The sequence below is a fragment of the Microcaecilia unicolor genome, chromosome 7 (assembly GCF_901765095.1).
Source record: "Microcaecilia unicolor chromosome 7, aMicUni1.1, whole genome shotgun sequence".
Taxonomy (NCBI): Eukaryota; Metazoa; Chordata; class Amphibia; order Gymnophiona; family Siphonopidae; genus Microcaecilia; species Microcaecilia unicolor.
The window spans coordinates 42,883,887-42,909,490 of NC_044037.1; the positions used below are offsets into that span (position 1 = coordinate 42,883,887).

General features: G+C 48.0%; 1 protein-coding gene across 1 annotated transcript in view; it reads right to left on the reverse strand.

Annotated features, from left to right (window-relative positions):
- ADGRG4 (adhesion G protein-coupled receptor G4) overlaps positions 1-25,604 on the reverse strand; it is a 194,138-nt gene that overhangs the window by 46,700 nt on the left and 121,834 nt on the right. The window contains exons 12-16 of the mRNA XM_030209905.1: positions 23,824-23,936; positions 17,654-17,858; positions 14,752-14,917; positions 11,375-11,503; positions 295-417 (exon numbers count right to left, since the gene is read on the reverse strand). Coding sequence (XP_030065765.1) covers positions 295-417; positions 11,375-11,503; positions 14,752-14,917; positions 17,654-17,858; positions 23,824-23,936 — 736 coding nt within the window. The remainder of the gene's footprint in view (positions 1-294; positions 418-11,374; positions 11,504-14,751; positions 14,918-17,653; positions 17,859-23,823; positions 23,937-25,604) is intronic.

The window sequence follows — 25,604 nt, forward strand, 5'->3', positions numbered from 1 at the left end:
AAACATTTAAGACTCTAAGGGCTAGGTTCACTAAGCAGCGCTGTGGGTGCGTTAGCATTTTTAACGCGCATAAATGGTTTATGTGCGTTAAACGCTAAATGTATAGGCACGTTAGCGTTTAATGCGCCTTAAATTTATAGGCGTGTTAAAAATGCTAACGCTCCTTAGTAAACATACCCCTACGTTCTAGGCACCTAAGTGCAGTTGAAATTCATTCTAAATTTTGAAGCCTAATTTAGGTATTGAGCAGGTTCTGAAAACTGACCACAGAGTGATTAAGGGAAAATCCATTACCTTGTTTTCAATTTTATGCTTCAGCGTAATGTTCACTGGGTCCTTCAGGTTCACAATTTTTGAATTTCCTATTCTAGCTCCTGCTACATAAGTATTTAATATTTTATTCCTACTTTCTTCATGCTGAAATGGAAATGCACAAAAGAAAAATGAGTAATTACACTGCAAAAAAAGACTCTGAAAACTACATGAGAACGTTCTCAACTTTCAATAAAGTTTTTGCAAGTAGAACACCCTTCATGCCTGTCCCACAATGAACACATTTTGAAGTGTCAGGAAAGATTAATATAATAATAATAATAATAATAAAACTTTATCTGTAGCCCGCTGTATCTGAGACAATCTAAGTGGGGAACAGAAAATATATACATATAGTAACATACCAGTCATTAATGAGCCAGCATGGTTTAAACACAGATAGTCAAGGGCTGAATTAGGCCCACATAGTCAATACCGGGCAATGTCCAGGCACCAGCACTGAATAGCAGCATATCTGACATGCCTGAGAACTGGCATTTATCTAGGTCCCAGTGGGACTGGGTAGGATACTTATGTGGCCCAGCCAGGATCTGAATAAAGGGGCCTGCCTTAAAGCAGCTCAAGTGACAGCTCCTCTGACCGCCCCTCCCCCCCCCAGCTCCAATCCTCTCCCTCTCTCACAATCCATGACACACAAGGCAGCCTTCTGCTTCAATCTCCTCCACCCCTACCCCCAACACATAAAAATGCAACTTCCCACTCCAAACCCCACGACACACAATAAGGCAATACCCTGCTCTGATTCCGCCCTCCCCCACCCATGGAGCCCCTACTCCCTCCAGGACTTCACCAGAGGGGATCCCTTGTAGTCTAGTGGGTTGGAGCAGAAGCAATACCCTCCTGCTCCCAACCTGTCTGACTTGTGGTGCTACCGCTAGGGGCAGCCTTCCATATAAGAGTAAATTGCCCAGAAGTGTGGGGAGAGGGGAGATTGGAGCAGGGGGTTGCCTATCAGGCTTATTTTCGAAAGAGAAGGGCGCCCATCTTTCGACACAAATCGCAAGATGGGCGTCCTTCTCACAGGGTCACCCAAATCGACATAATCGAAAGCCGATTTTGGGCGTCCTCAACTGTTTTCCATCGCGGGAATGACCGAAGTTCATGGGGGCGTGTCGGAGGCACAGCGAAGGTGGGAATGGGGCTTGCCTAACACATGGGTGTCCTCGACCGATAATGGAAAAAAGAAGGGCGTCCCTGATGAATACTTGGACGACTTTACCTGGTCCTTTTTTTCTTATGACCAAGCCATAAAAATGTGCCCTGAATGACCAGATGACCACCGGAGGGCATCGGGGATGACCTCCCCTTACTCCCCCAGTGGTCACTAACCCCCTCCCACCCTCAAAAGAAAATTTAAATAATATTTTTTCCAGCCTCTATGCCAGCCTCAAATATCATACCCAGCTCCATAACAGCAGTATGCAGGTCCCTGGAGCAGTTTTAGTGGGTGCAGGGCACTTCAGGCAGGCGGACCCAGGTCCACCCCCCCCCCCCCCACACATGTTACACTTGTGATGGTATACGTGAGCCCTTCAAAACCCACCACAAACCCACTGTACCCACATGTAGGTGCCCCCCTTCACCCATAAGGACTATGGTAGTGGTGTACAGTTGTGGGGAGTGGGCTTTGGGGGGCTCAGCACACAAGGTAAGGGAGCTATGCACCTGGGAGCAATTTCTGAAGTCCACTGCAGTGCCCCCTAAGGTGCCCGGTTGGTGTCTTGGCATGTCAGGGGGACCAGTGTATTATGAATGCTGGCTCCTCCCACGACCAAAGGGCTTGGATTTGGTCGTTTCTGAGATGGGCATCCTCGCTTTCCATTATCACTGAAAATCGGGGACGACCATCTCTAAGGTCGACCTAAATTTCGCAATTTGGGTGTCCCCAACCGTATTATTGAAACGAAAGATGGATGCCCTTCTTGTTTCAATAATAAGGGTTTCCCCGCCCCTTCGCCGGGACGTCCTGCGAGGACATCCTCAGGAAAACTCGGGCGCCTCTTTCGATTATACCCCCCCATATGTTGGGGAAGGCCAGTTGGAGGACCTGTCAATGAACTGCTTTAAGGCATATCCTGGCTAATATTCAGTCCCCCTCTTCACTCCAACCCCGCCTATTTGAATGGCCACCAGCAAAGTATGCACCAGTGAAAATTGACGCATACAATGCATAGCCAGATTATTATCAGTTTCGCACATAAGTATTCACATACTTGTGTAAATGACTAAAATAACAGCACTTATGCATATACTTGCTGCTTGAAGCTAGACAGATCCTTATAGAATTACCTCCATAAAGGGTAAGCTGGGAGAATAGCAGACATGAGGGGCAGTGAAAGAGGGGGCTTTTAAAATCTTTGTTAGCATAGGTTTGGTTTTAGTACACGCCAGTAGCAAACAGCACTAAACCAAACCAAGCAAAATCCCCCATCAAGAAAAAGAAACAATTTTGAAGCTAACCCCTCCCCCACTGCACATCCTAGAGAAGTTTCAAAGTTAGTCCTGGAGTACCCCCTAGCCCAGTGATGGGCAACCTTTTGAGCTTGGTGTGTCAAAATTCGCCAAAAAACCGAGCATAACTCAGGTGGTGTGTCACTTCGAGAAAAAAAAACATAATTTCGCGATATTTATAGTTTAAATAACAAAAATGTATAATTGTAATATATAACTGTATTTAATAAACCAAAAACTAATTATTTAACTTACCTGCTTAGTGACTTCTTTGTTCATCTGTCAGTCGGTTTCTTTTGTTGGTCTTGATATTATTTAACTTGTGTGGGGTGCCGTGAACTAAGATAAGTGAGGGGGAGGGGGAATTCTTTAACTAATCTGCCTATTAGTGACTTTTTTGTTGCTGAATTTCATTGGCTAAATCTTCAATTGATATTTCTACTGAGTGGTAACTCAGATATTCTCTTAATAATTGCATCTTCATTCTGCATATCGTGAAATAGAACTGGTGCACATCTTAGGAGAGTTTCTTTAATAAATCCTCCCTCACTGAGTGCTTTTCCATGCTGAGCTATGGAGTGAGCAATGCTCAAACTTGCAGATGTTAAATTTGTAGAACCTTTTACAAATGTAAGGATGGAATTAGATTGGCTCTTATAAAAGTGTAGCTGCCTGGAAATGTATTCCTTCCTTTCATCCTCACTTTTTTTCAAGAGCTGGGAATGATTAGTTTCAAAATGTCTATTTATATTCCACGTTCTGCTTACTACCGTTTCAGTACATAGAACGCAAAATGATCTGCCATTTTTTTCTATAATGCCATACATCTCGGTCCATGTCTCTTGAAAGGGTCGGCTACTGCTACTACCACTTCCTTTACTTAACCTTGGTTTTTTATTTTTTGGGTTCTCCATCAGGGGGGCAGTGACAGAAGATAGAATTATAGATAGCCTGTTAGCCCTGCAGGCAATTAGGGGTTAACTAGCCTAACTGACCACCTTATGTAAATTAAGATGGCTGCCACTATTTCTAATGGCGGGAAACGGCACCCATAGCACATGCCCTCGCCTCTCCCAGCCTCCCCCTCACCTATCTCAGTAATGATGGTCAATTAGAAATCCACGACACCCCAGAACAGTAGATTGGATGATGGTTGCTGTGGTTATGTGGTTGCTGGTAATGGCGATCACAGAGATGCGTCCCCCACGGCATTCCGCTGCTCTCTGCTCCGCCGGCCGGAAGTGAGGTCAAAGATCCCCTAACGGCCGTGCAGGAGGCGGGGCAGAGGGAGCAGCAGGGAGGTAACGAGCGGAGGACTCGGAGGGAGCCAATAGAAGCGCACATGGCACCCCCCCCCCCCCAGCGGGTAAACATGCACTGGGGGGGGGGAGGGGTGTGATTTCACCGGGGGGGGGGGGGGGGGGGAAGGTCGCGCAATCTGCCCCGGGTGTCAGCAAGGAACGCCGCTGCTTCTCTGTATGAGGCCACATGCGGCCGCGTGTCACCGAAAATGGCTACGCGTTTCAGTACTGACACGCGTGTCATAGGTTCGCCATCAGGGCCCTAGCCAGTCAGGTTTTCAGGATGCATGAGATTGGTTTGTATACACTGCTTCCATTATATACAAATCTCTTTCATGCATATTCATTGTGGAGATCCTGAAAACCTGACTGACAGCGAATGATACATACCTGTAGCAGGTGTTCTCCGAGGACAGCAGGCTGATTGTTCTCACGACTGGGTTGACGTCCACGGCAGCCCCCACCAACCGGAACAAAACTTCGCAGGCGGTCCCGCACGCAGGGCATGCCCACCGCGCATGTGCGGCCGTCTTCCCGCCCGTGCGCGACCGTTCCCGCTCAGTTGATTGACAAGCAAAGGAATGAGTAAAAATGCAACTCCAAAGGGGAGGAGGGAGGGTAGGTGAGAACAATCAGCCTGCTGTCCTCGGAGAACACCTGCTACAGGTATGTACCATTCGTTCTCCGAGGACAAGCAGGCTGCTTGTTCTCACGACTGGGGTATCCCTAGCTCTCAGGCTCACTCAAAACAAGAACCCAGATCAACTGAACCTCGCAACGGCGAGGGCATAACAGAAATTGACCTACGAAGAACAACTAACTGAGAGTGCAGCCTGAACAGAATAAAATCGGGTCCTGGAGGGTGGAGTTGGATTTACACCCCAAACAGATTCTGCAGCACCGGCTGCCCGAACCAACTGTCGCGTCGGGTATCCTGCTGGAGGCAGTAATGTGATGTGAATGTGTGGACAGATGACCACGTCGCAGCCTTGCAAATCTCTTCAATAGTGGCTGACTTCAAGTGGGCCACTGACGCTGCCATGGCTCTAACACTATGAGCCGTGACATGACCGTCAAGAGCCAGCCCAGCCTGGGCATAAGTGAAGGAAATGCAATCTGCTAGCCAATTGGAGATGGTGCGTTTCCCTACAGCGACCCCTTTCCTATTGGGGTCGAAAGAAATAAACAATTGGGCGGACTGTCTGTGGGGCTGTGTCCGCTCCAGATAGAAGGCCAACGCTCGCTTGCAGTCCAATGTGTGCAACTGACGTTCAGCAGGGCGGGTATGTGGTCTGGGAAAGAATGTTGGCAAGACAATTGACTGGTTAAGATGGAACTCCGACACCACCTTTGGCAGGAACTTAGGGTGAGTGCGGAGGACTACTCTGTTATGATGAAATTTTGTATAAGGAGCATGAGCTACCAGGGCTTGAAGCTCACTGACTCTACGAGCTGAAGTAACTGCCACCCAGAAAATGACCTTCCAGGTCAAGTACTTCAGATGGCATGAATTCAGTGGCTCAAAAGGAGGTTTCATCAGCTGGGTGAGGACGACGTTGAGATCCCATGACACTGCAGGAGGCTTGACTGGGGGCCTTGACAAAAGCAAGCCTCTCATGAATCGAACGACTAAAGGCTCTCCAGATATGGTTTTACCCTCTACATGATGATGGTAAGCATTAATCGCACTAAGGTGATTCCTTACTGAGTTGGTCTTGAGGCCAGACTCTGATAAGTGCAGAAGGTATTCAAGCAGGTTCTGTGCAGGACAAGAACGAGGTTCTAGGGCTTTGCTCTCACACCAAACGACAAACCTCCTCCACTTGAAAAAGTAACTCTTTTTAGTGGAATCCTTTCTAGAGGCAAGCAAGACATGGGAGACACCCTCAGACAAATCCAACGAAGCAAAATCTACGCCCTCAACATCCAGGCCGTGAGAGCCAGAGACTGAAGGTTGGGGTGCAGAAGCACTCCGTCGTTCTGCGAAATGAGAGTTGGAAAACACTCCAATCTCCACGGTTCTTCGGAAGACAACTCCAGAAGTAGAGGGAACCAGATCTGACGGGGCCAAAAAGGCGCTATCAGAATCATGGTGCCGTGGTTTTGCTTGAGCTTCAGTAAGGTCTTCCCCACCAAAGGTATGGGAGGATAAGCATACAGGAGGCCGGTCCCCCAATGGAGGAGAAAGGCATCCGACGCTAGTCTGTCGTGTGCCTGTAGTCTGGAACAGAACAGAGGCAGCTTGTGGTTGGCCTGAGAGGCGAAAAGGTCTACCGAGGACGTGCCCCACTCTCAGAAGATCTTGCATGCCACTCTGAAATGGAGCGACCACTCGTGCGGTTGCATGACTCTGCTCAGTCTGTCGGCCAGACTGTTGTTTACGCCTGCCAGGTATGTGGCTTGGAGAAGCATGCCAAACTGGCAGGCCCAACGCCACATCCCGACGGCTTCCTGACACAGGGGGCGAGATCCGGTGCCCCCCTGCTTGTTGATGTAATACATTGCAACCTGATTGTCTGTCCGAATTTGGATGATTTGGCAGGACAGTCGATCTCTGAAGGCCTTCAGTGCGTTCCAGACCGCTCGGAGCTCCAGGAGGTTGATCTGAAGATCTTGTTCCTGGAGGGACCACAGCCCCTGGGTGTGGAGCCCATCGACATGAGCTCCCCACCCCAGGCGAGATGCATCCGTCGTCAGCACCTTCGTGGGCTGCGGAATTTGGAATGGACGTCCCAGAGTCAAATTGGTCTGAATGGTCCACCAGTGCAGTGAATTGCGGCAACTGAGGGACAGGCGGATGACATCTTCTAGATTCCCGGTAGCTTGACACCACTGTGAAGCTAGGGTCCATTGAGCAGGTCTCATGTGAAGGCGAGCCATGGGAGTCACATGAACTGTGGAGGCCATATGACCCAGGAGTCTCAACATCTGCTGAGCTGTGACTTGCTGGGATGCTCCGGTCTGGGAAGCGAGGGACAGGAGGTTGTGGGCCCTCGCTTCGGGAAGAAAGGCCTGAGCCGTCTGTGAACTCAGCGGAGCTCCTATGAATTCCAAAGATTGGGCTGGCTGGAGATGGGACTTTGGGTAATTTATCACAAACCCCAGCAGCTCCAGGAGGTGAATAGTGCACTGCATGGACCGGAGAGCCCCTGCCTCCGAGGTGTTCTTGACCAGCCAATCGTCGAGATACGGGAACACGTGCACTCCCAGCTTGCGTAGATACGCCGCGACCACCACGAGGCACTTCGTGAAAACCCGTGGGGCAGAGGCGAGCCCAAAGGGCAGCACACAATACTGAAAGTGCCGTGTCCCCAGACGGAATCTGAGATACTGTCTGTGAGCTGGCAGTATCGGGATGTGAGTGTATGCGTCCTTTAAATCCAAGGAACATAGCCAATCGTCTTTCTGAATCATTGGTAGAAGGGTGCCCAAGGAAAGCATCCTGAACTTCTCTTTGACCAGGTATTTGTTCAGGCCTCTCAGGTCTAGGATGGGGCGCATCCCCCCTGTTTTCTTTCCACAAGGAAGTACCTGGAATAGAATCCCTGCCCTTCCTGCCCGGGTGGTACGGGCTCGACCGCATTGGCACTGAGAAGGGCGGAGAGTTCCTCTGCAAGCACCTGCTTGTGATGGGAGCTGAAGGATTGGGCTCCCGGTGGGCAATTTGGTGGAGTGGAGGCCAAATTCAGGGTGTATCCGCACCGCACTATTTGGAGAACCCACTGGTCGGAGGTTATCAGAGGCCACCTTTGGTGAAAAACTTTCAACCTCCCCCCAACCGGCAGGTCGTCCGGTACGGACACTTTGATGGCGGCTATGTTCCCATGGATCCAGTCAAAAGCCCGTCCCCGGCTTTTGCTGTGGAGGCACAGGGGGCTGCTTGGGCGCACGCTGTTGACGGGAACGAGCACGCTGGGACTGTCCCTGTGCCTGAGGAGGCCTTCGGGCCGGCTGGGTGTACCTGCGCTTGTTGTAGGCGAAGGGCGCAGCCTGCCTGGCCCTGGAAAAACGTCCACCTGCTGAGGTGGATGCTGAAGGCACCCGGTGGGAGAGCTTGTCGAGAGCGGTTTCCCGCTGGTGTAGTTGGTCCACCAACTGCTCGACCTTCTCGCCAAAGATGTTATCCCCCCGGCAAGGGACATCCACCAGTCATTGCTGGGTGCAGTTGTCCAGGTCAGAGGCACGCAGCCAGGAGAGTCTGCGCATCACTATACCTTGGGCCGCAGCTCGAGATGCCACATCACAGGTGTCATAGATACCCCTGGACAGGAACTTTCTGCACGCCTTCAGCTGCCTGACCACCTCCTGAAAGGGCCTGGACTGCTCCGGAGGGAGCTTGTCGACCAGGTCCGCCAGTTGCTTCACATTGTTCCGCATGTGAATGCTCGTGTAGAGCTGGTATGACTGGATGCGGGTCACGAGCATGGAAGACTGGTAGGCCTTCCTCCCAAACGAGTCCAGAGTGCGAGACTCCCGCCCTGGGGGCGCCGAGGCGGTATCCCTCGAACTCCGTGCTCTCTTGAGAGCAGAGTCCACGACCGCCGAGTCATGAGGCAATTGGGGCCGCATCAACTCTGGGTCAGAGTGGATCCTGTATTGGGACTCCGCTTTCTTGGGGATGGTGGGGATAGATAAGGGCTTCAGCCAGTTCCGAAGCAGTGTCTCTTTGAGGACATTGTGCAACGGCACCGTGGAAGACTCTCTAGGTGGTGATGGATAGTCGAGGACCTCGAGCATCTCAGCCCTCGGCTCATCCACAGAGACCACGGGAAAGGGAATGCATATAAACATATCCCTGACGAAGGAGGCAAAGGAGAGGCTCTCAGGGGGTGAGAGCTTCCTCTCCGGTGAAGGAGTGGGGTCGGAGGGAAGGCCCACAGACTCCTCTGAGGAGAAATATCTGGGGCCCTCCTCCTCCCCCCACGAGGCCTCTTCCTCGGTGTCGGACATGAGCTCTTGCAGCTCAGACCTGAACCGGGCCTGTCTCGACTGCAAGGAACCATGTCCTCGATGATGGCGTCGACGGGGATTCCACCTGCATGGCGGTCGACACCGGTGCCGCAAGCGGCGTCGGTGTTGGAGGCCTCGGCATCGGGCTACAGCACACCGGTGCCTCCATCAACGGTGCCAGGGGCGCAAGCACCCCCGGTGCCGGCAAAGCCTGGCGCATCAGCCCTTCCAGAATCCCTGGAAGGATGGCTCGGAGGCACTCGTCAAGGCCCGCTGTAGGGAAAGGCAGGGGGGCCGGTGTGGGTGTCGGTGCCAGAAGCTGCTCAGGTCCAGGAGACGGTACCGAAGCACCCATGGACTGATGCAGCGACACCTCTTCGACCGAGGGGGAACGCTCCTCTCGGCACTGCCGCTTCCTCGGCATCGAATCATCTCTGGAGGCGCCGGAGCTGGTAGTCCCGTGCGCCGTGGGCGACCGATGACGGTGCTTTTTGGTTTTCTTTTGGTGCCCGTCATCGGCGGTAGAGATGAAGAGGAGGTAGAACCCCCCCGGCCTCGAGGGATCGGGTCTGACAGGGTTCGGACCCGATGGCCCTGGGTAGAGGGAGTGGCCGGGGCCGATTGCCCGTGCGGCCACTCACCCCTGCCGTCGCGGGCAGACCGGCGGGCCAACGGTACCTGTACTCCTGGGGTCGGTGCCATCGTCGGTGCCGATTCCGTCGACATCGGTACCAGTACCGAAGATCCGGCCGTCGACACCGATGCCGTCGACGTCGAGGGGCCGGCGTAAGTTCCAAAAAGACGGTCCCAAAGAACTTGCCTCACCACCTGTGTCCTCTTCCGCAAGCCGAGACACAAGGTGCACGTCTTGGTATTATGCTCCGGCCCAAGGCACTGGAGGCACCAAGCGTGGGTATCGGTTTGCGAGATCTGCCGGCCGCACCGACCACACTTCTTGAATCCGCTCGGGACCTTCGAGGACATCGACGGAAAATTCGCATCAGCGAAGTCGAAGTCGTCGATGGTGGCGGTGAAAAGCACACCCGAATAAAGAAAACGACCGCGCGGCCACAAGGCCGCAACGAGGCGCCCCCGTGGCTAAAAGACGACAAGGGGACAAACTTTTTCTTTTCTTTTTTTTTTTTTTTACAGAAGAAAGAAAAAAATACGCGAACGCGTTCGTAAAGAGAAAAAACTCGCGGCTAGGCCGCAATCTGGTTTCCAGGGCTGACAGAGAGAGAGAGAGACGGTAACACGTCTCTCTCCAGCGCGGAATAGAAAAAAACTGAGCGGGAATGGTCGCGCATGGGCAGGAAGACGGCCGCGCATGCGCGGTGGGCGTGCCCTGCGTGCGGGACCGCCCACGAAGTTTTGTTCCGGTTGGTGGGGGCTGCCGTGGACGTCAACCCAGTCGTGAGAACAAGCAGCCTGCTTGTCCTCGGAGAAAAGAGGATACACCAGGATAGACTTGGGAAACACTGCCCTAGAGTACAGATACCCTTGTTGAACAGGGGCTAGATCTTCCCTGCAGGCTGACATACTGTCATGCCAGATAGGAGTCAGCTAATCCCAGCATATTTTAACTACAGCTTAGATTCAGTGTACTGCACAGAACAGGGTAAAATCTCACTGATGTTTTCAGTTCCAGAGGCTTAAAACTGCTTGGTCTTCTAAACCCATGACTATATTTATATTTATTTATTTATTTGTTTGTTTCATTTGTATCCCACATTTTCCCACCTATTTGCAGGCTCAATGTGGCTTTCATGGTACCACAACGGCATTCGCCAGTTGCGGTATGAACAAATACAGGTGTTATTGTGGTAAAAGAAGGTTCGTGTTTGGTAGATACATTGGGGAAGTTAGGGAGGGGGGGATGAGGGTTAAGGTATGTCCATTGCAGTCTTTGGTTTTGCAGTGTTGCAGGAACTTAGGTTTTTATGTTGGGTCGGTGGGGTATGATATCAGGCTGAGATTCCTCTCAGCTTATTTTGCTTTTGGATAGAAATTCTCACAATTATTTGCAGTTTCAGAATACTTTGATTTGTGATGCATCATATGATGATGATGATGCCCACCTCTCCATTTTGTTCCTGGAGGAAATCTTCCTTTTCTCTATCAAAAAATTTTCCCACTTTCCCTAGAAGTTGGAATACAAGCAAACTCATAGCAACTTTCTTATCTCTCTTTCATCCCTGGGATTCTTACAAAACACTAAAGTCTACAATCTCCATGCCTGAGGCTGGGCATCCTCTGTTGAACAACACATCTTACATTATATCAAATTCACAATATACCAACACTGAAATGACAAAAGTCTCTTTCTTGGACATATTCACCTTAAAAAGTGAAGTGGAGCCAACAAAATTAAATTGTATCCTTGAACTTTTGTTGACATGAGGCCGCAGTGATCCAGGTAAAAACACAAATGCCACCGCCTGACCACAAGGTGACTTTTCATGAAAAATCTGTAGGAACAAGATAATAAATATGAGCACAAAATGTCAGGATTCTTAATGGCCCTCAGTCAACTAATTTACCCATTCATTTCTGATCTCTTTCTGTTCTGCCCCCATTACATGGGGCAGCCTGTGCTGTGTATCACAGATTACATGTCTGTATATTTGTTAACCTGTGTATATGAACCAGGTCTCTATATTTCTGCAGGCCTCTGTGATTAGCCTTTATGAGCACCTGTGTTCTCTCAGTGCCTTTTGGCATGCTGGGAGGAGCAGTATTCTCCCCTCCCTCTGACTGCGGTCTTGTGGAAATTGAGAGAGCTGATAGCTGTACCTAAGCCATTGAGCCAACCTACAGAGGATATGAACGCTCCATGTTGAGGCAGTAAACTGCTGCTTGTTTATATCCTTTTAGAGTAGGAATTCATAGTGATTTTTAATTGTGCAGCTGCTTACGGTTACCACTGTGTGGCTGCTATACAGTTATCTATGCATCTGCTGTGCCTGTTGACTTCAATATCCAAATTACCAGGCATTGACAGTTCTCCCTCTCAGGCAGAATGGCTAATCACAAACACAGATTCGCTTTGTATGTACAGAATTCCTAATCCATCTCAATGCAACTGTAAGTGAATAATTTGTTTAACTTGTCATCAACTGTACTAAATAAAGAATAAGATTATGGATTGCAGTTTTTTCATGGTAACTAGCAATCCCAGGTTTAACTCTGGAAATACAGGGCCAAAATTAATGCCTTGTAGAGACAAAGTTGACAACACACAAGTTGGATGTACATTGGGTTCTGATGCCCACCCAATCCAGTTCATAAAAATGTACTTAAATGTTCTTGTATTTTATTCATAGGCAGTTAGAGAGCTTGGGGGCTGAAGACTGATTTGGCCCCCACCAACCAAAAAGGTGTTTTACTGCCCCAGATCTTATTCCACCCTCAGGAACATCAATCAAATCATTGCCATTTTCCCACTTCTCCCACCTCTCACCATCTCCCCTCCCCAGCAGCACAGTTTGAGACACAGTCACTCATAGTTCTCCTCCTCAAATAATGGATGTTCAGCCCATGTTTAGAAATAGTTGATCACTGTGGGCTCAAGGAAGATGCCTCCTAAGATAGCCTTTGCACATATCTATAGAAATCAAACAAAATAAAACATGGAAAAGAAAATAAGATGATACCTTTTTTATTGGACATAACTTAATACATTTCTTGATTACCTTTCGAAGGATGCCCTTCTTCGTCAGATCGGAAATTTCCAATCTGACGAAGAAGGGCAACCTTCGAAAGCTAATCAAGAAAAGTATTATGTCCAATAAAAAAGGTATCGTCTTATTTTCTTTTCCATGTTTTATTTTGTTTGATTTCTATTGATAACCTTTAAGAATGGACTAACACGGCTACCACACCACACATCTATAAACACTTTTTTACATCTTGATGAGTCTCATGCAGGGCAATTGGATAACAGGGTGCCAGCAGCATACCGAGCTAGAATTGCACCCTATGAAATATGTCCCCTGGTGCCACTGGCCCACTGACTGCACCAAGAAGAGGACACAATAAATAGAGATCAATTTTGGAACCCCGCCAACTGCACCAACAGCTGTCAATGGAAAGGGAGCAATTTTAGCACTTTTCCGACTACACCAATAGGAGACAATGGGCAGGGAGCAATTTTGGCACCCCGCTGACTGCACCAAGAAGAAGAGACAATGGACAGGGTGCAATTTTGGCACTCTGCTGGCTGCACCATAATACAAAGTTTGAGTAAAAATGAATGTCCAATGGCTCTAAAACAAGCAGGAAAAGCATGCAGAGTATGGCTCATAGAATTCTTTCCATCTTCTCTGCCTCTTTGTGTGTGTGCATGCATGTTGTCTGAGAGATGTTTCTATATTTGTATGGGTGTGCCTGTCCTGCCTGTGGGTATGGATGTAGGTATATATCTGTTCTTGGTGGGTCGTTGGGGGTTTGTGATTATGGGTGTGTGTGTCTCTGATGCCATATCTGTGTATGGGTGTGTGCATCTGTGTTTGGTGTATGTATCTGTGGATGAGTGAGTGAGTATGTGTATCTGTCTTACCTATGAGTGAATGGAGATTTGTGTGTTATGTGTTCAGCCTCTATGTATAATTTTTTAATAACATTCCTATGTACCTATGTGCAATTACTTTCCAACATTTCATTGGGTTGTTGAGAACAAAAATGAAAACGCAAAACAATTCCCCCTGATATTCAAAGCGATTTAAGTGGGCAGGAGAGGCTCCTGACTACTTAAATCCCCTGGGGCTGCCTAACTCCCGATATTCAGCACCACTAAAGTGGGCAGTGCCGCTGAATATCACCTCTGACCGCTCACAAAAAAAGTGGGCAGGTCAGGGGCAGTACAGGGGGCAGCATTAGAGAGAAGCCTGGGATTATACGCGTGCTGGAAGTATTCAGTGCCAGCACCCACATAACTAATTGGCCTAATTTAGAACAGCTCAAAAGCTGTCCTAAATTAGGCTTAGCATGCGGGCGCCGGCACTAAATAACGGGCGTCGGCACTAAATTACGGGCGGCATCCGCATATGTTTATTAAACAAATTTGAGCCCCCTGAGCCCCGTTCTGCCTCCACAATAAAGCCCCTTCCTTACCTCTCCCTCCTCCAGCCTGTGACCAGAAAGCAGTCCCCCACCCCACCCCCAACACTTGTGCCGTCCAGATAAGCCCTGACTGAGATCAGGGCAGCCATTTTAACAAGCAGCTGCAAATGGCAGGAGCACAGCCTCCCACAGGACCACCAGAAATAGAAGTAGGCTCAAGAGAGCCTACCTGGATGACTGGGGGATTGGGGGCAGGAGGAGGGAGACTGCTTTCTGGCCGCGGGCTGGGAGAGAGGGGAGGAAAAAAGGGAGTTTGTCGTGGAGAGTGAGGCTCAAATGTATTTCAAAAAGTCATGCAGGTGCTGGCCCAATATTCAGCAGGGGCCCGCATAACTGTCTTATGTGGGCCTCAGCTGATATCAGCCAGGCCCATATAAGCACTGGCAGCCTGACCGCCCATATTTAGCTCCGAAGATTCAGTGCTGGTTCCCAGGCATGGCCCGGAACTGAATAATGATGGTTAATTCAGCCAGCGACAGTAAGTGTTTAAAAAAACACTGTCCACCACCGGCTGAATATCTGGGGTTATCTAATTCCTCCAAAAACTGCAACAATTTTAGTTAATGTCCTGTTATTACTCAGAATTCAACCTTACCTCAGGATTCTTATCTTTGTGATATGATGTGACACAAAAGTACATTTCTTCAAATTCAGCCTGTGTCAAATCCATCAGTGCTAGTACCAGTTTTTGGCTTGTCAGATTTGCTTTACCACCGGGGAAATGCACTTTTTGTCCCACTTCTTCTACAAGCTTTAAAATTCTTCATGAAAGGACAGCACAAGGTAAAAGAAAGCGTTGTTAGTCATTCCCAATATGTTATCCAGTTGATTTGCCATAAGAATGAGGTTAGAGAAAACACGATTTAATTCAGCTATGGTACAAACATTTCAAACTTTTGCGCTAATACAAAAAACTTCTGGATGAGAGAAAACACTGGCATATAACTACACAAGCCAAAATAATGTGAGAAATCTGTCCCTGTGCTTCAGCCCTGACTCATCTATGCATAATGACTCTTTTGGCAAGGAAAATGTTGCTATTAGAGCAACATGCATCTGACAAAACTCTTTCAATCAAAATATATTTAGGATCTGATTTACCAAGGGCCCAATTTTGAAAATGATTTGACTGGACTAGGGGCATAGCCAGACCTTAAAGTGAGAGGGAGCCAGACCCCAAAGTGTGGGGGGGGGGGCACATTTTGGTCCATTTCCCACCTCCCCACCGCTGCCCCCCTCCCCACTGCCGCTGTACATATCTTGGCTGGCGGGGGTCTCCAACCCCCGCCAGCTCAAGCCTTTGTCCGGTACTAGTCCAGCGCCGTCGCATTTCTTACCCTGCTCTTGCTTCCCCCCACGGTCCGGCATGCTCGTTTTCATGAAACTGAGCACGCGTGTGCTCAGTTTCACTAAAACAAGCATGCCGGACAGTGAGGGGAAGAGAGAGCAGGGCAGGCAATGCGGTGGCCCCGGAGACCAGCGCTGGACGAAGGTTTCAGCTAGCAGGGGTTGGGGACCCCCACCAACCAAACCAAGGGCTCAGAGGAAATTTGTGGGGCCCAGGCCCCTGTGGCCACCCGTAGCTATGTCACTAGACTGGACAGGAGAGGTTCCTGCCCAGTTCTGCCTGGCCCAAACTCAAATATTGAATAGCACTTTCCTGGATAATGCCTTTGAATATCAGCAGAAGGCCCTGGCACTCTCAGATAGTGCTTGGATGGTCTGTGGTGGTGCTCCCTTGCACAGATATCTATCTGGGTACTAGCACTGAGTATCACCAGTACCTGAATAAATTCCAAGAGCTGGGGAGTGCTCAGATATTCAGTGCTGCAACCGAGTAGAAGTTGGCAGAAATCAGCCTGTAGAGCAGTGGTTCCCAAACCTGGTTCTTGAGGCACCCCAACTAGTTAGGTTTTCAGGATACTCACAATGAGTATTCATGAGAGAGATTTGCATGCACTGCCTCCACTGCACGCAAATCCCTCTCATTCACGAATATTCATTGTGGATATCCTGAAAACCTCATTGTCTGGGGTGCCTCCAGGACAAAGGTTTGGGAGCCACTGTTGTAGGTCATGGAGGACAGATTCAGCCAGTTCTGCTTTACTTCTGGCCTTGCTCTCCTTTTCTCCACTTACAGATGTAGGTACATTCCATACATTTTCTAAAGGTATACATGTAGGCAGAATGTCACACTTTAGAGGTTCCTGCCTGGATAAACCCTGCTGAGCTGGCTAACTGGCGATATTCAGCAGCACTTAAGCGGGTAATGCCACTGAATATGGCCTGTGATCGCCCGGGCACTATCCAGTTAGTGCTGGGGTGGTCCAGAAGCGGAGCTTAGACAGAGCCAGCACTTAAACACTTAGTGGCTATATTCAGTCTGCCAACCAGTTAAGTTGGTAAAGGTAATACAGCAAAAAGGCTGTCCTAACTTTATTTGCAGATCTAACCAGGCACTGGTCTGAATACTGGCCAGTGCCTGGTTAACTTCCGGGTAGCAGCAGAAGGGTTGTCTGGTCTCCCTACCAAATCCCTAGAGCAATGGCTGACCCTACACCCTAATTCAGTTCTTCCCTCCCTCCCTGTGAATTCTGATCCCCTTCTCTCTGATTCCCCTGAAAACAAGACATAGGCACAGCAAGACCCCCCCCCCCCCCCCATCAATTCCAATATCTTTCCATTCCTGATTCCCCTGAAGAAAAGACATAGGCACAGCAAGATCCCCCCTCAATTCCATTATCTCTCCATCCCTGATTCCCCTGAAGACAAGACATAGGCACAGCAAGACCTCCCCCCCACCACCAATTCCGATATCTCTCCATCCCTGATTCCCCTGAAGACAAGACATAGACACAGCAACACCCTCCCCATTCCAATTCTCTCTCTCCCTTCCTAACCCCCTTCTGCAGACTTGACATAAGCCCAAAAAGAACCCTTCCTAATCACTGTATGCCCCCAGCCTACCTTCAATAGCTCTGGTGATCTAGAGTTCTAAGGGCAGGAGCAATGCCCACCTGCTCCTCCCCTCACAGATCCCGTATAACAGCTAGAGGCCTGATAAAGTCTGGTCAAACTCAGCTATTCAATGCCAGTGCCTGGACATGGCCCAGCATTAAATATCAGGTCCTAATTTTAAAAAACTGCTGACCGCCACTGGCTGAATATTGGCTGGTATATGTTTTGCATAAGTCCTCAGTAAAGTTAGATGCAGCACCGCTGATCAGTCTGAGTACTTGTGGGGAAGGGGGATGCTTCACCTGGAACTGGAAAGGAAATTCCTTCCTCCGCTGCCCCAATCCCCCCATGAGAGAGTGCTGAGTGGAAAACGAAAGTGGACTGGGATCAAAATTACTGTTTGGAGGGCATTGAGGTGAGAGCTGTCAGATGGACTGCCCCAAGATGAAGCAACCCCCTTACAATACCTTAACACAACAATATCTTCCTTATGTGCTATGTCTGCAAGAAACCAAATTCATAGAAGTAAGTTTACTCACTCGTTGGTAAATTTTGTCAGTTTTAGTATTTTTGTCAAAAGGGCATTTAATATTTCCAGGGTGCTCTGCGCAAGGCTGATATTCATGTCTCCAATATTTACAATTTCCGAAGTTTTAGACAGAATAACTTCTATTTCCTCTATCTCCAGGGTGTTGGCATTTAGTATGAGATTTAAAATGTGCTTTGCTATATCCTCTGCATCTTCTAGGATAGATTAGAATAACAAACAGCTGAGAGACATTATCTCTAATCAGATGTCACATTTCTGCAATAAGTGGTGCTGGAAGGTTCCAAATATTTCTATCATGGGCTAGCAGACCAGTGGTGTAGCCACAGGTGGGCTTGGGTGGGCCAGGGCCCACCCATTTATGGCTCAGGCCCACCCAACAGTAGCACATGTTTAGTGGTAACTGGTGGGAATCCCAAGCTCTGCCAGCTGAAGATTTCCCCCTGATTGTAACAAAAACACTACTCTCCACCAGGGGCGTATCTGGACTCTGGCGGTAGGGGGGGCCAGAGCCAGAGAGAGGGGGCACATTTTAGCCCCCCTCCCAACGACCCCCCCCCCCCGCCACTGCCGCCATTGCCAGAACCTCCCCACCAACGACTCTCCACCCTCCCCCCGCCGTCAACCCTCCCCCGCTGCCGTTGTTTACCTTTGCTGGCGGGGGACCCCAACCCCCCGCCAGCCAAGGTCCGCTTGCCGCCTTTAAAGATATTTCTTCAGCTGGCGGGGGACCCCAACCCCCGCCAGCCAACCCGACGTCTTTAAAGTTCTTCTTCGGCCTCCGTGGCCATGCTGTAGTTGACTGTTCAATCCAGTTCGGAGTCTGACGTCCCAGCACGTTGTCCTGCACGTACAACGTGCTGGGACGTCAGACTCCGAACTGGATTGAACAGTCAACTACAGCATGGCCACGGAGGCCGAAGAAGAACTTTAAAGACGTCGGGTTGGCTGGCGGGGGTTGGGGTCCCCCGCCAGCAAAGGTAAACAACGGCAACGGGGAGGGTTGATGGCGGTACGGGGGTCCAGGGCAAAATCTGTGGGGGCCCAGGCCCCTGTGTCCCCACGCAGATACGCCCCTGCTCTCCACGACACCGGCACCTGCGCATGCTCAGTTTTCAGTGCATTCCTGCTGCCAAGGTGGAAAGAAGCGTTTTCCCACCAGCTGAAATTTTTTTTTTGAGGGGGGGAGAACACTTGGTGCCCACCCAATTCTTGCCTAGGCCCACCCAAAATCTTGTCTGACTACGCCCCTGTAGCAGACAGGTACAATGTAGCTGACATTGTGGATTTGATAATGAATCCAGGAAGCATGAAGTCAGTTATTATTATTATAATCATCATGGTTTGAATTACACAGTATTATGCAGACACACATAGGGGGTAATTCTGTTAAGTAGACACTTAACATTTACATCCAAGAAAAGGAGAGGCACCAAAAAGCTTCAGCAAAAGTCCAAATGTCAGAGTTAAAGCAGCCAAAAGAAACCAAGCAGCGGCTGTCAAATAAAAGAAGGTTATTAAGAGAGCAAACTTTGGTGACAAGGTGTGCTTATATTGCTCAACATGTTTCGGCAGCAGATTGCCAGCATCAGGGGCACATTTGATCCATGTAATAGAAACACATACTGCACCTTAGGAACAGGATACTCAGTGCATAAAAGTTGCCTACACTGGGCTCCTCAAGGCCAGTGTGAGCTTCAGAAAACAAGTGTTCTTACCAGAATTAAACGTCCAGGGTTAACTCAGTCTGTGGCTGTGAGCGGAAATAGCAGGAATCCCAGAATTCCATGGGGCTGACTGTATCATATTACAGGTACTGACTTCTAAATAAAATACCACTGCCTGCCAGTGTTGCCAGGTGGGCGGTTTTACCGCCCAATTGGGTGGTTTTCCGCGAATTTCCCGCGGCGGGTTGCGGTTTTTTGGGCTTCTTTTTTGTTTTTTGGGCGGTTTTTTTGGCGTTTTTTTCAGCCGTGGGGGCGGGGCCGATGACGTTTTGGGCGGGGCCGATGACGTTTTGGGCGGGGCCGATGATGTTCTGGGCGGGGCCGATGACGGGGGAGGCGGGGGCCGATGACGGCGGGGGCAGGGTTGATGACGGCGGGGGCGGGGGTGATGACGCGGGGGTGGGGGTGTCGGGGTTTGAGTTTGGGCGGGTTTTGGGCTGGATTTAGGCTGGTTTGGGTGGGAAAAAAATTTTCCACCTGGCAACATTGCTGCCTGCTCTGTGCAGTATGAAAACATCCAGATACAGATGTCGCCTTGCTTCAGAGTTGACTGCTGGTGGTCACACAAGGGCCCCCCTCCCCCCTTTGTGGTTTTCTTGGCATGATACAGGAATGGTTTGCCATTGCCTTCTCCCAGGATATGAAGGGTTAAATGACTTGCCCAAGGCCACAAGGAGCTGCTGTGGGATTTGAACCTGAGTCTTCTATTCTAACCATTAGGCTCCTTCTCTGCTCCACGAAAAGAAAACACTCATTAAAAAGAGGAGTTTACTTTTTCCATGACCTTTCCCAAACTAAGACCAAAGTCCTGATTATAATACTGTTTCATGTTGTGTACAAATATCCATTATGTAAGGAACATAAGAGATCTGAGCAACAAGTTTCTTGCTAATGTACAAATCAGGAGTTAATTTTCAAAAGATTTACCTAGCTAAAACCAGGTTTTAGCCAGGCAAATCTTGCCCATTCAAAATCTGGCTCCTTCCTGTACCCAGCTACATCTGCACTGGTAAAACCACTACCCATACAGAGCAGGGTAAGAAAAGGCCGGGTTAGGGCACTCTCTCCAGCATTTTTACTTTTAACCAAATAAGTGCTGCTGTGTAAGATGCAGGTCTAAATCTGACCGCACAGTTCTCGCATGGTCAGATTTTGCCAGATAGTCAGCTGCATTTTAACAGGGTAATTGCAGCTGAATATCTAGCTAATGATATCTTTATGTTTGTCTGGTTATGATTAGCTGAACTTGCCTGCCTGAAAGTCATCTTACTTTCAATGTGCCACACTGTATTTAGGGGCCCTTTCCTAAGCTGTGGTAAGCACTAACAAAATAAACTCATTATACATGGTATGCAATAATTTATATGCATACCCAAGTTTGATTTGTCTTTACCATTTTCATAGACTGTAGAAGTCTGCCCAGCACTCTTCTTGTACTAAAATTTCTGAAGTTAATGTCGAAGCCCCGGCATGCACTGGCGTCTTGCCAAACTGGAATGGGGTTGTGAACTGATCCTTACCTACGAGCAGTGGTGTTCCTAGGCTGCCTGACACCCGGGGCGGATTGCCGATGCGCCCCCCCCCTGGGTGCAGCACACCCCCCCCCCCCTGCGAAATTACCCCCCCACACACACCGGCGAAATTACACCCTCCCTCCCCGGATGCATTTTTACCTGCTGGGGGGGGGGGGGGGGGTGCCACACGCCTGTTGGCCGAGTCCGCTCATTCTCTCCCTGCTGCTCCCTCTGCCCCGGAACAGGAAGTAACCTGTTCCGCGCAGAGGGAGCAGCAGGGAGGGAACGAGCGGACTCGGCCAACAGGCACGCGGCACCCCCCCCCAGCGGCGTGCACCCGGGGCAGACCGCCCCCCCTTGGTATGCCACTGCCTACGAGTCTCCAAAAATTCACTCGTTCTCCTGAGGACGCATTTGAGCGAAACATGCAGGCATGTAGAGAATGGCACGAAATGGATTAAAGGGAGTACTTCACCAGCAATTATAAAAGAAAATAAGAAAAACGAGTAGCCGTCTTGAACATCATTTGTCCAAGAATATTAGGACAACTACTTAATTCCCGGGCAAGATAAGTAACCCTCCTGTAACATTTAAGATACAATTTAAGTAATAAGAAGAACATCGTAAGGATATAGAAGGGATTCAAGAAGTAAGATTCATAGGAAGGGAGGAAGAGACTTACAGTGCTATGATGGGGATAATTGGTGTGATGGTATGAGCTACTCATTAGTTCAAAAAACAAGCACCTGAGACTGAGCACTATTATATTATATTATAGTAAACCACATAAGGGATCAATGGTGATATAGAGAGATAATATATTTGGGTTTCTAGACAGAATATAAGTAAAATTAAATTTTAACTGCCAGACCCTAATCCATTCTTCTAAAGTTTGGAGATCCCTTCTCATTGTTTACTCCCTCCAGGGTATCCACTTTACTGGCTATCTTCGTGTCATCCGCAAAAAGGCAAACCTTTCCTTCCAACCCTTCAGCAATATCTCTCACAAATATATTAAACAGAACAGGCCCCAGCACCAACCCCTGAGGAACTCCACCGCTCACCTTCCTTTCCTCCGAGCGGATTCCATTTACCACCACCCTCTGCCACCTGTCAGTCAACCAGTTTCCTATCCAGTTCACCACTTTTGGTCCTAAGTTCAACCCTCTCAGCTTATTCACGAGTCTTCTCTGAGAGACTGTATCAAAGGCTTTGCTGAAATCCAAGTAGATTATATCTAGTACATGTCCTTCATCCAGTTCTTTGGTCACCCAGTCAAAGAAGTCAATAAGATTCGTTTGGCAGGATTTTCCTTTGGTAAAGCCATGTTGTCTCGGATCCTGTAACCTGTTGGTTTCTAGAAAGTTAACTATCCTTTCTTTCAGCAGGAGCTCCATTATTTTTCCTACCACTGATGTGAGATTAACGGTCTGTAGTTTCCCACGTCTTCCCTGTCTCCACTTTTGTGAAGAGGGATCACATCCACTCATCTCACGGAACCTCTCCCATCTCTAAACATCTATTAAATAAATCTTTAAGAGGTCCCGCCAGGACTTCTCTGAGCTTCCTCAGTATCCTGGGATGTATCCCATCTGGCCCATTAGCTTTGTCCACCTTCAGATTCACAAGCTGTTTATAAACTCTTTCTTCTGTAAACGGTGCAATATCCACACTTTAAAATTTTTGTAAGTGATATTGCTGAAGGGCTGTCTGGTAAGGTTTGCTTCTTTGTGGATGATACCAAAATCTGTAATAGGGCAGACACCCCTGATGGTGTGGATAACATGAGGAAGGACTTAGCAAAGCTAGAGGAATGGTCTGGAATTTCACAGCTAAGATTTACTTTTAAAAATGCAGAGTCATGCATTTGGGCTGCAAAATCCGAGGGAAAGGTACAGTTTAAGGCAGTGGTTTCCAAACCTGGTCCTGGAGGCACCCCAGCCAGTCAGGTTTTCAGGATATCCATAATGAATATTCATGAGAGAGAATTGCATGCTGTGGAGGCACGAAGGAGGAGCGGGACTTGGGAGTGATTGTATGTGATGATCTTAAGGTTACTAAACAGGTAGAAAAGGTGACGGCGAATATTAGAAGGATGCTTAGGTGCATAGGGAGAGGAATGGCCAGTAGGAAAAAGGTGCTGATGCCCCTGTATAAGACTCTGGTGAGACCTCATTTACAATATTGTGTACAATTCTGGAGACCGCACCTTCAAAAAGATATAAACAGGATGGAGTCGGTCCAGAGGGCAGCTACTAAAATGGTCAGTGGTGATTGTCATAAGGCATGTGGGGACAGACTTAAAGATCTCAAAATATATACTTTGGAAGAAATGCGGGAGAAGGGAGATATGATAGAGACATTTAAATACCTATGTGGCATAAATGCATAGGAGGTGAGTCTCTTTCCATTGAAAGGAAGCTCTGAAATGAGGGGGCACAGGATGAAGGTGAAAGGAAATAAACTCAGAAGTAACCTGAGGAAATACTTCTTCATGAAAAGGGTGCTGAAATCGTGGAACGGCCTCCGGTGGAAGTAGTGAAGATGCAAAACAGAATCTGAATTCAAGAGAGATTGGGACAAGTACAAAGGATCTCTAAGGGAAGGATACAAAGAGCAGATGGCATGGAAGGGCAGGCTGGTTAGGCCATATGGTCTTTATATGCCTACATTTTTCTCTGTTTCTACAAAATATGTAGTGGTATGGGCTTATGTGCTAATGGGAAAATTAGTGCATTGCTATTAATAGAAAATTCTGAAAATTGCCCATTTAACTACTGCGGTAAAAATGACCTTAGCGAGCAGGAAAGATCCGCATAAGAATGTGCTAAGGCCACTTCTTGCTACAGCTTGGTAAAAGGACCCCTTAGTAAAGCAAAGTTTTCTCTGTGCTTTAACAGGATTTTGGCCATACTCTTTACCTGATGTCACGTTCACATCTTTCAGACCCAGAATATAATCTGGAAGGTATACTTTGCATTTTTCCATGTTAGGGGATTCCCATACAGATCTGTCATTTATTATGCTGATGTTACTGAAAGAAAGCAAAGTTTGTTAGGAAGGGTAAATTATTAACTCACAGGCACCGCCAACATTTCAATTGACTAGGGGGTGCCAAACACAATAAAAATGAACCCTCCCTGGACACAGTGAAGAAGCTTGCTCAATACTGGGGATGCTCAGCACCCACTGAGCTAGTTTCTGTGGCCTAACTTATGAATCAATATGCTCGTAAGTTACAACAATCTTCAAAAAGAAAATATGACTATATCCACCCCTGCTATTCAGTACACATAAATTTCTCAGCGTATTTTACGCGCATATTATTGTCATTTCTATAGCACTACAAGCCCTTTACTGAAACACAATTTGCCTGATATTCAGACTGTGAGCGATAGCTGGGCTGTCTCCCACGGTTCACGCTAAACCCATTTATTCAACACCAGGCTGTTTCCAGTGACCGGCACTGAATATCTGGTTTAACTTTGGCCAGTCCGACTTTTAGCAGCCAAGCTGATATTCAGCATGGACCGATTACATTTAGATTGGCTAAAGTTATTCTACCTATTGTAGTGGTCAAATATGGCCACCAAACTTGGCCTGTCTGCCTTTAAAAATTGGTGGATAGCTGGTTATATCACACGATATAATGGCTATCTTTAAACTGCTAACCGGCGATATTCAGAGCCAGATAGTCACCTAAGTGCCATTTTAGTGGCCATTTTTTTAAAATATCGGGTGGATACGGCTTAATGCCCTTTAATAAAAGGGCCCCTTAAGCATGGTTAGCATGTCAAAACAGGCTTACCACAAAATGTGCTAAAGCGTTTTGTGGTAATTTGCCTACTAGTATATGCTAATCACATGGGATTTTTTGTTACTTTTTTGGGAGGAAGCATGGTATGGGTAGGGTATGCATTATTCAGCTAGCGCATTCTGATATTAGCATGCTAATTAGACAACATGGACTTAACATAGAAGCATTTAGTGCCTCCTAAACAGGAGGCGGTAAGTGATCTCATGTTAATTTTTTGCAAGTGTCACATACTAATTGAAAAATTAACACGAGACCTGCAAAAAACCCAATTATTTAAAATGCTCTAAATATTGCCACGGAAGATTTCACTTAACATGTAAGAGAGTTCCTGTGTTGAAACACATTAAGCCCACATCTTAAAGCGTTTTAGTAAAAGGTCCCCATAATTCCTTCAAGCTCATACTGTAGTCAAGATGGGCAAAAATAAATAAAAATTCAAAAAATACTGCACAGAGTAATTAAATTAGAAACTATTGATTTGCCAAATAATCTGAATCTAGGTTGCTATTTTGGCACTTATATCCACTGTCATTAAATTGTTTCTTAAATTAATATAGCCTCATAAGCCCAGGGTACCATCTATTTAGGACACCAACTGAAATGGCTAACATCATTGGCTCCTCCACCTTCCGAAAACACCTGCAGAGTAAAAACTCCCCAAACTATTTAACATTGGGAGAAAAAGTCTGCAGTAAAAAACGGAAAGGGAGGTTTTAAATATGGCCAATTTTGATTTAAGTGCTCAAATGCCAATCATAATTTACCATTCAAACTTTGAATCTGAAATTGAAAAACTAATATGAATAATACAGTGTCATGAAAATCTCAGAACGGGAACAAACACTACTTTTACTTAGCTTTTCAGTGGAAGTGCAAACAGCACCA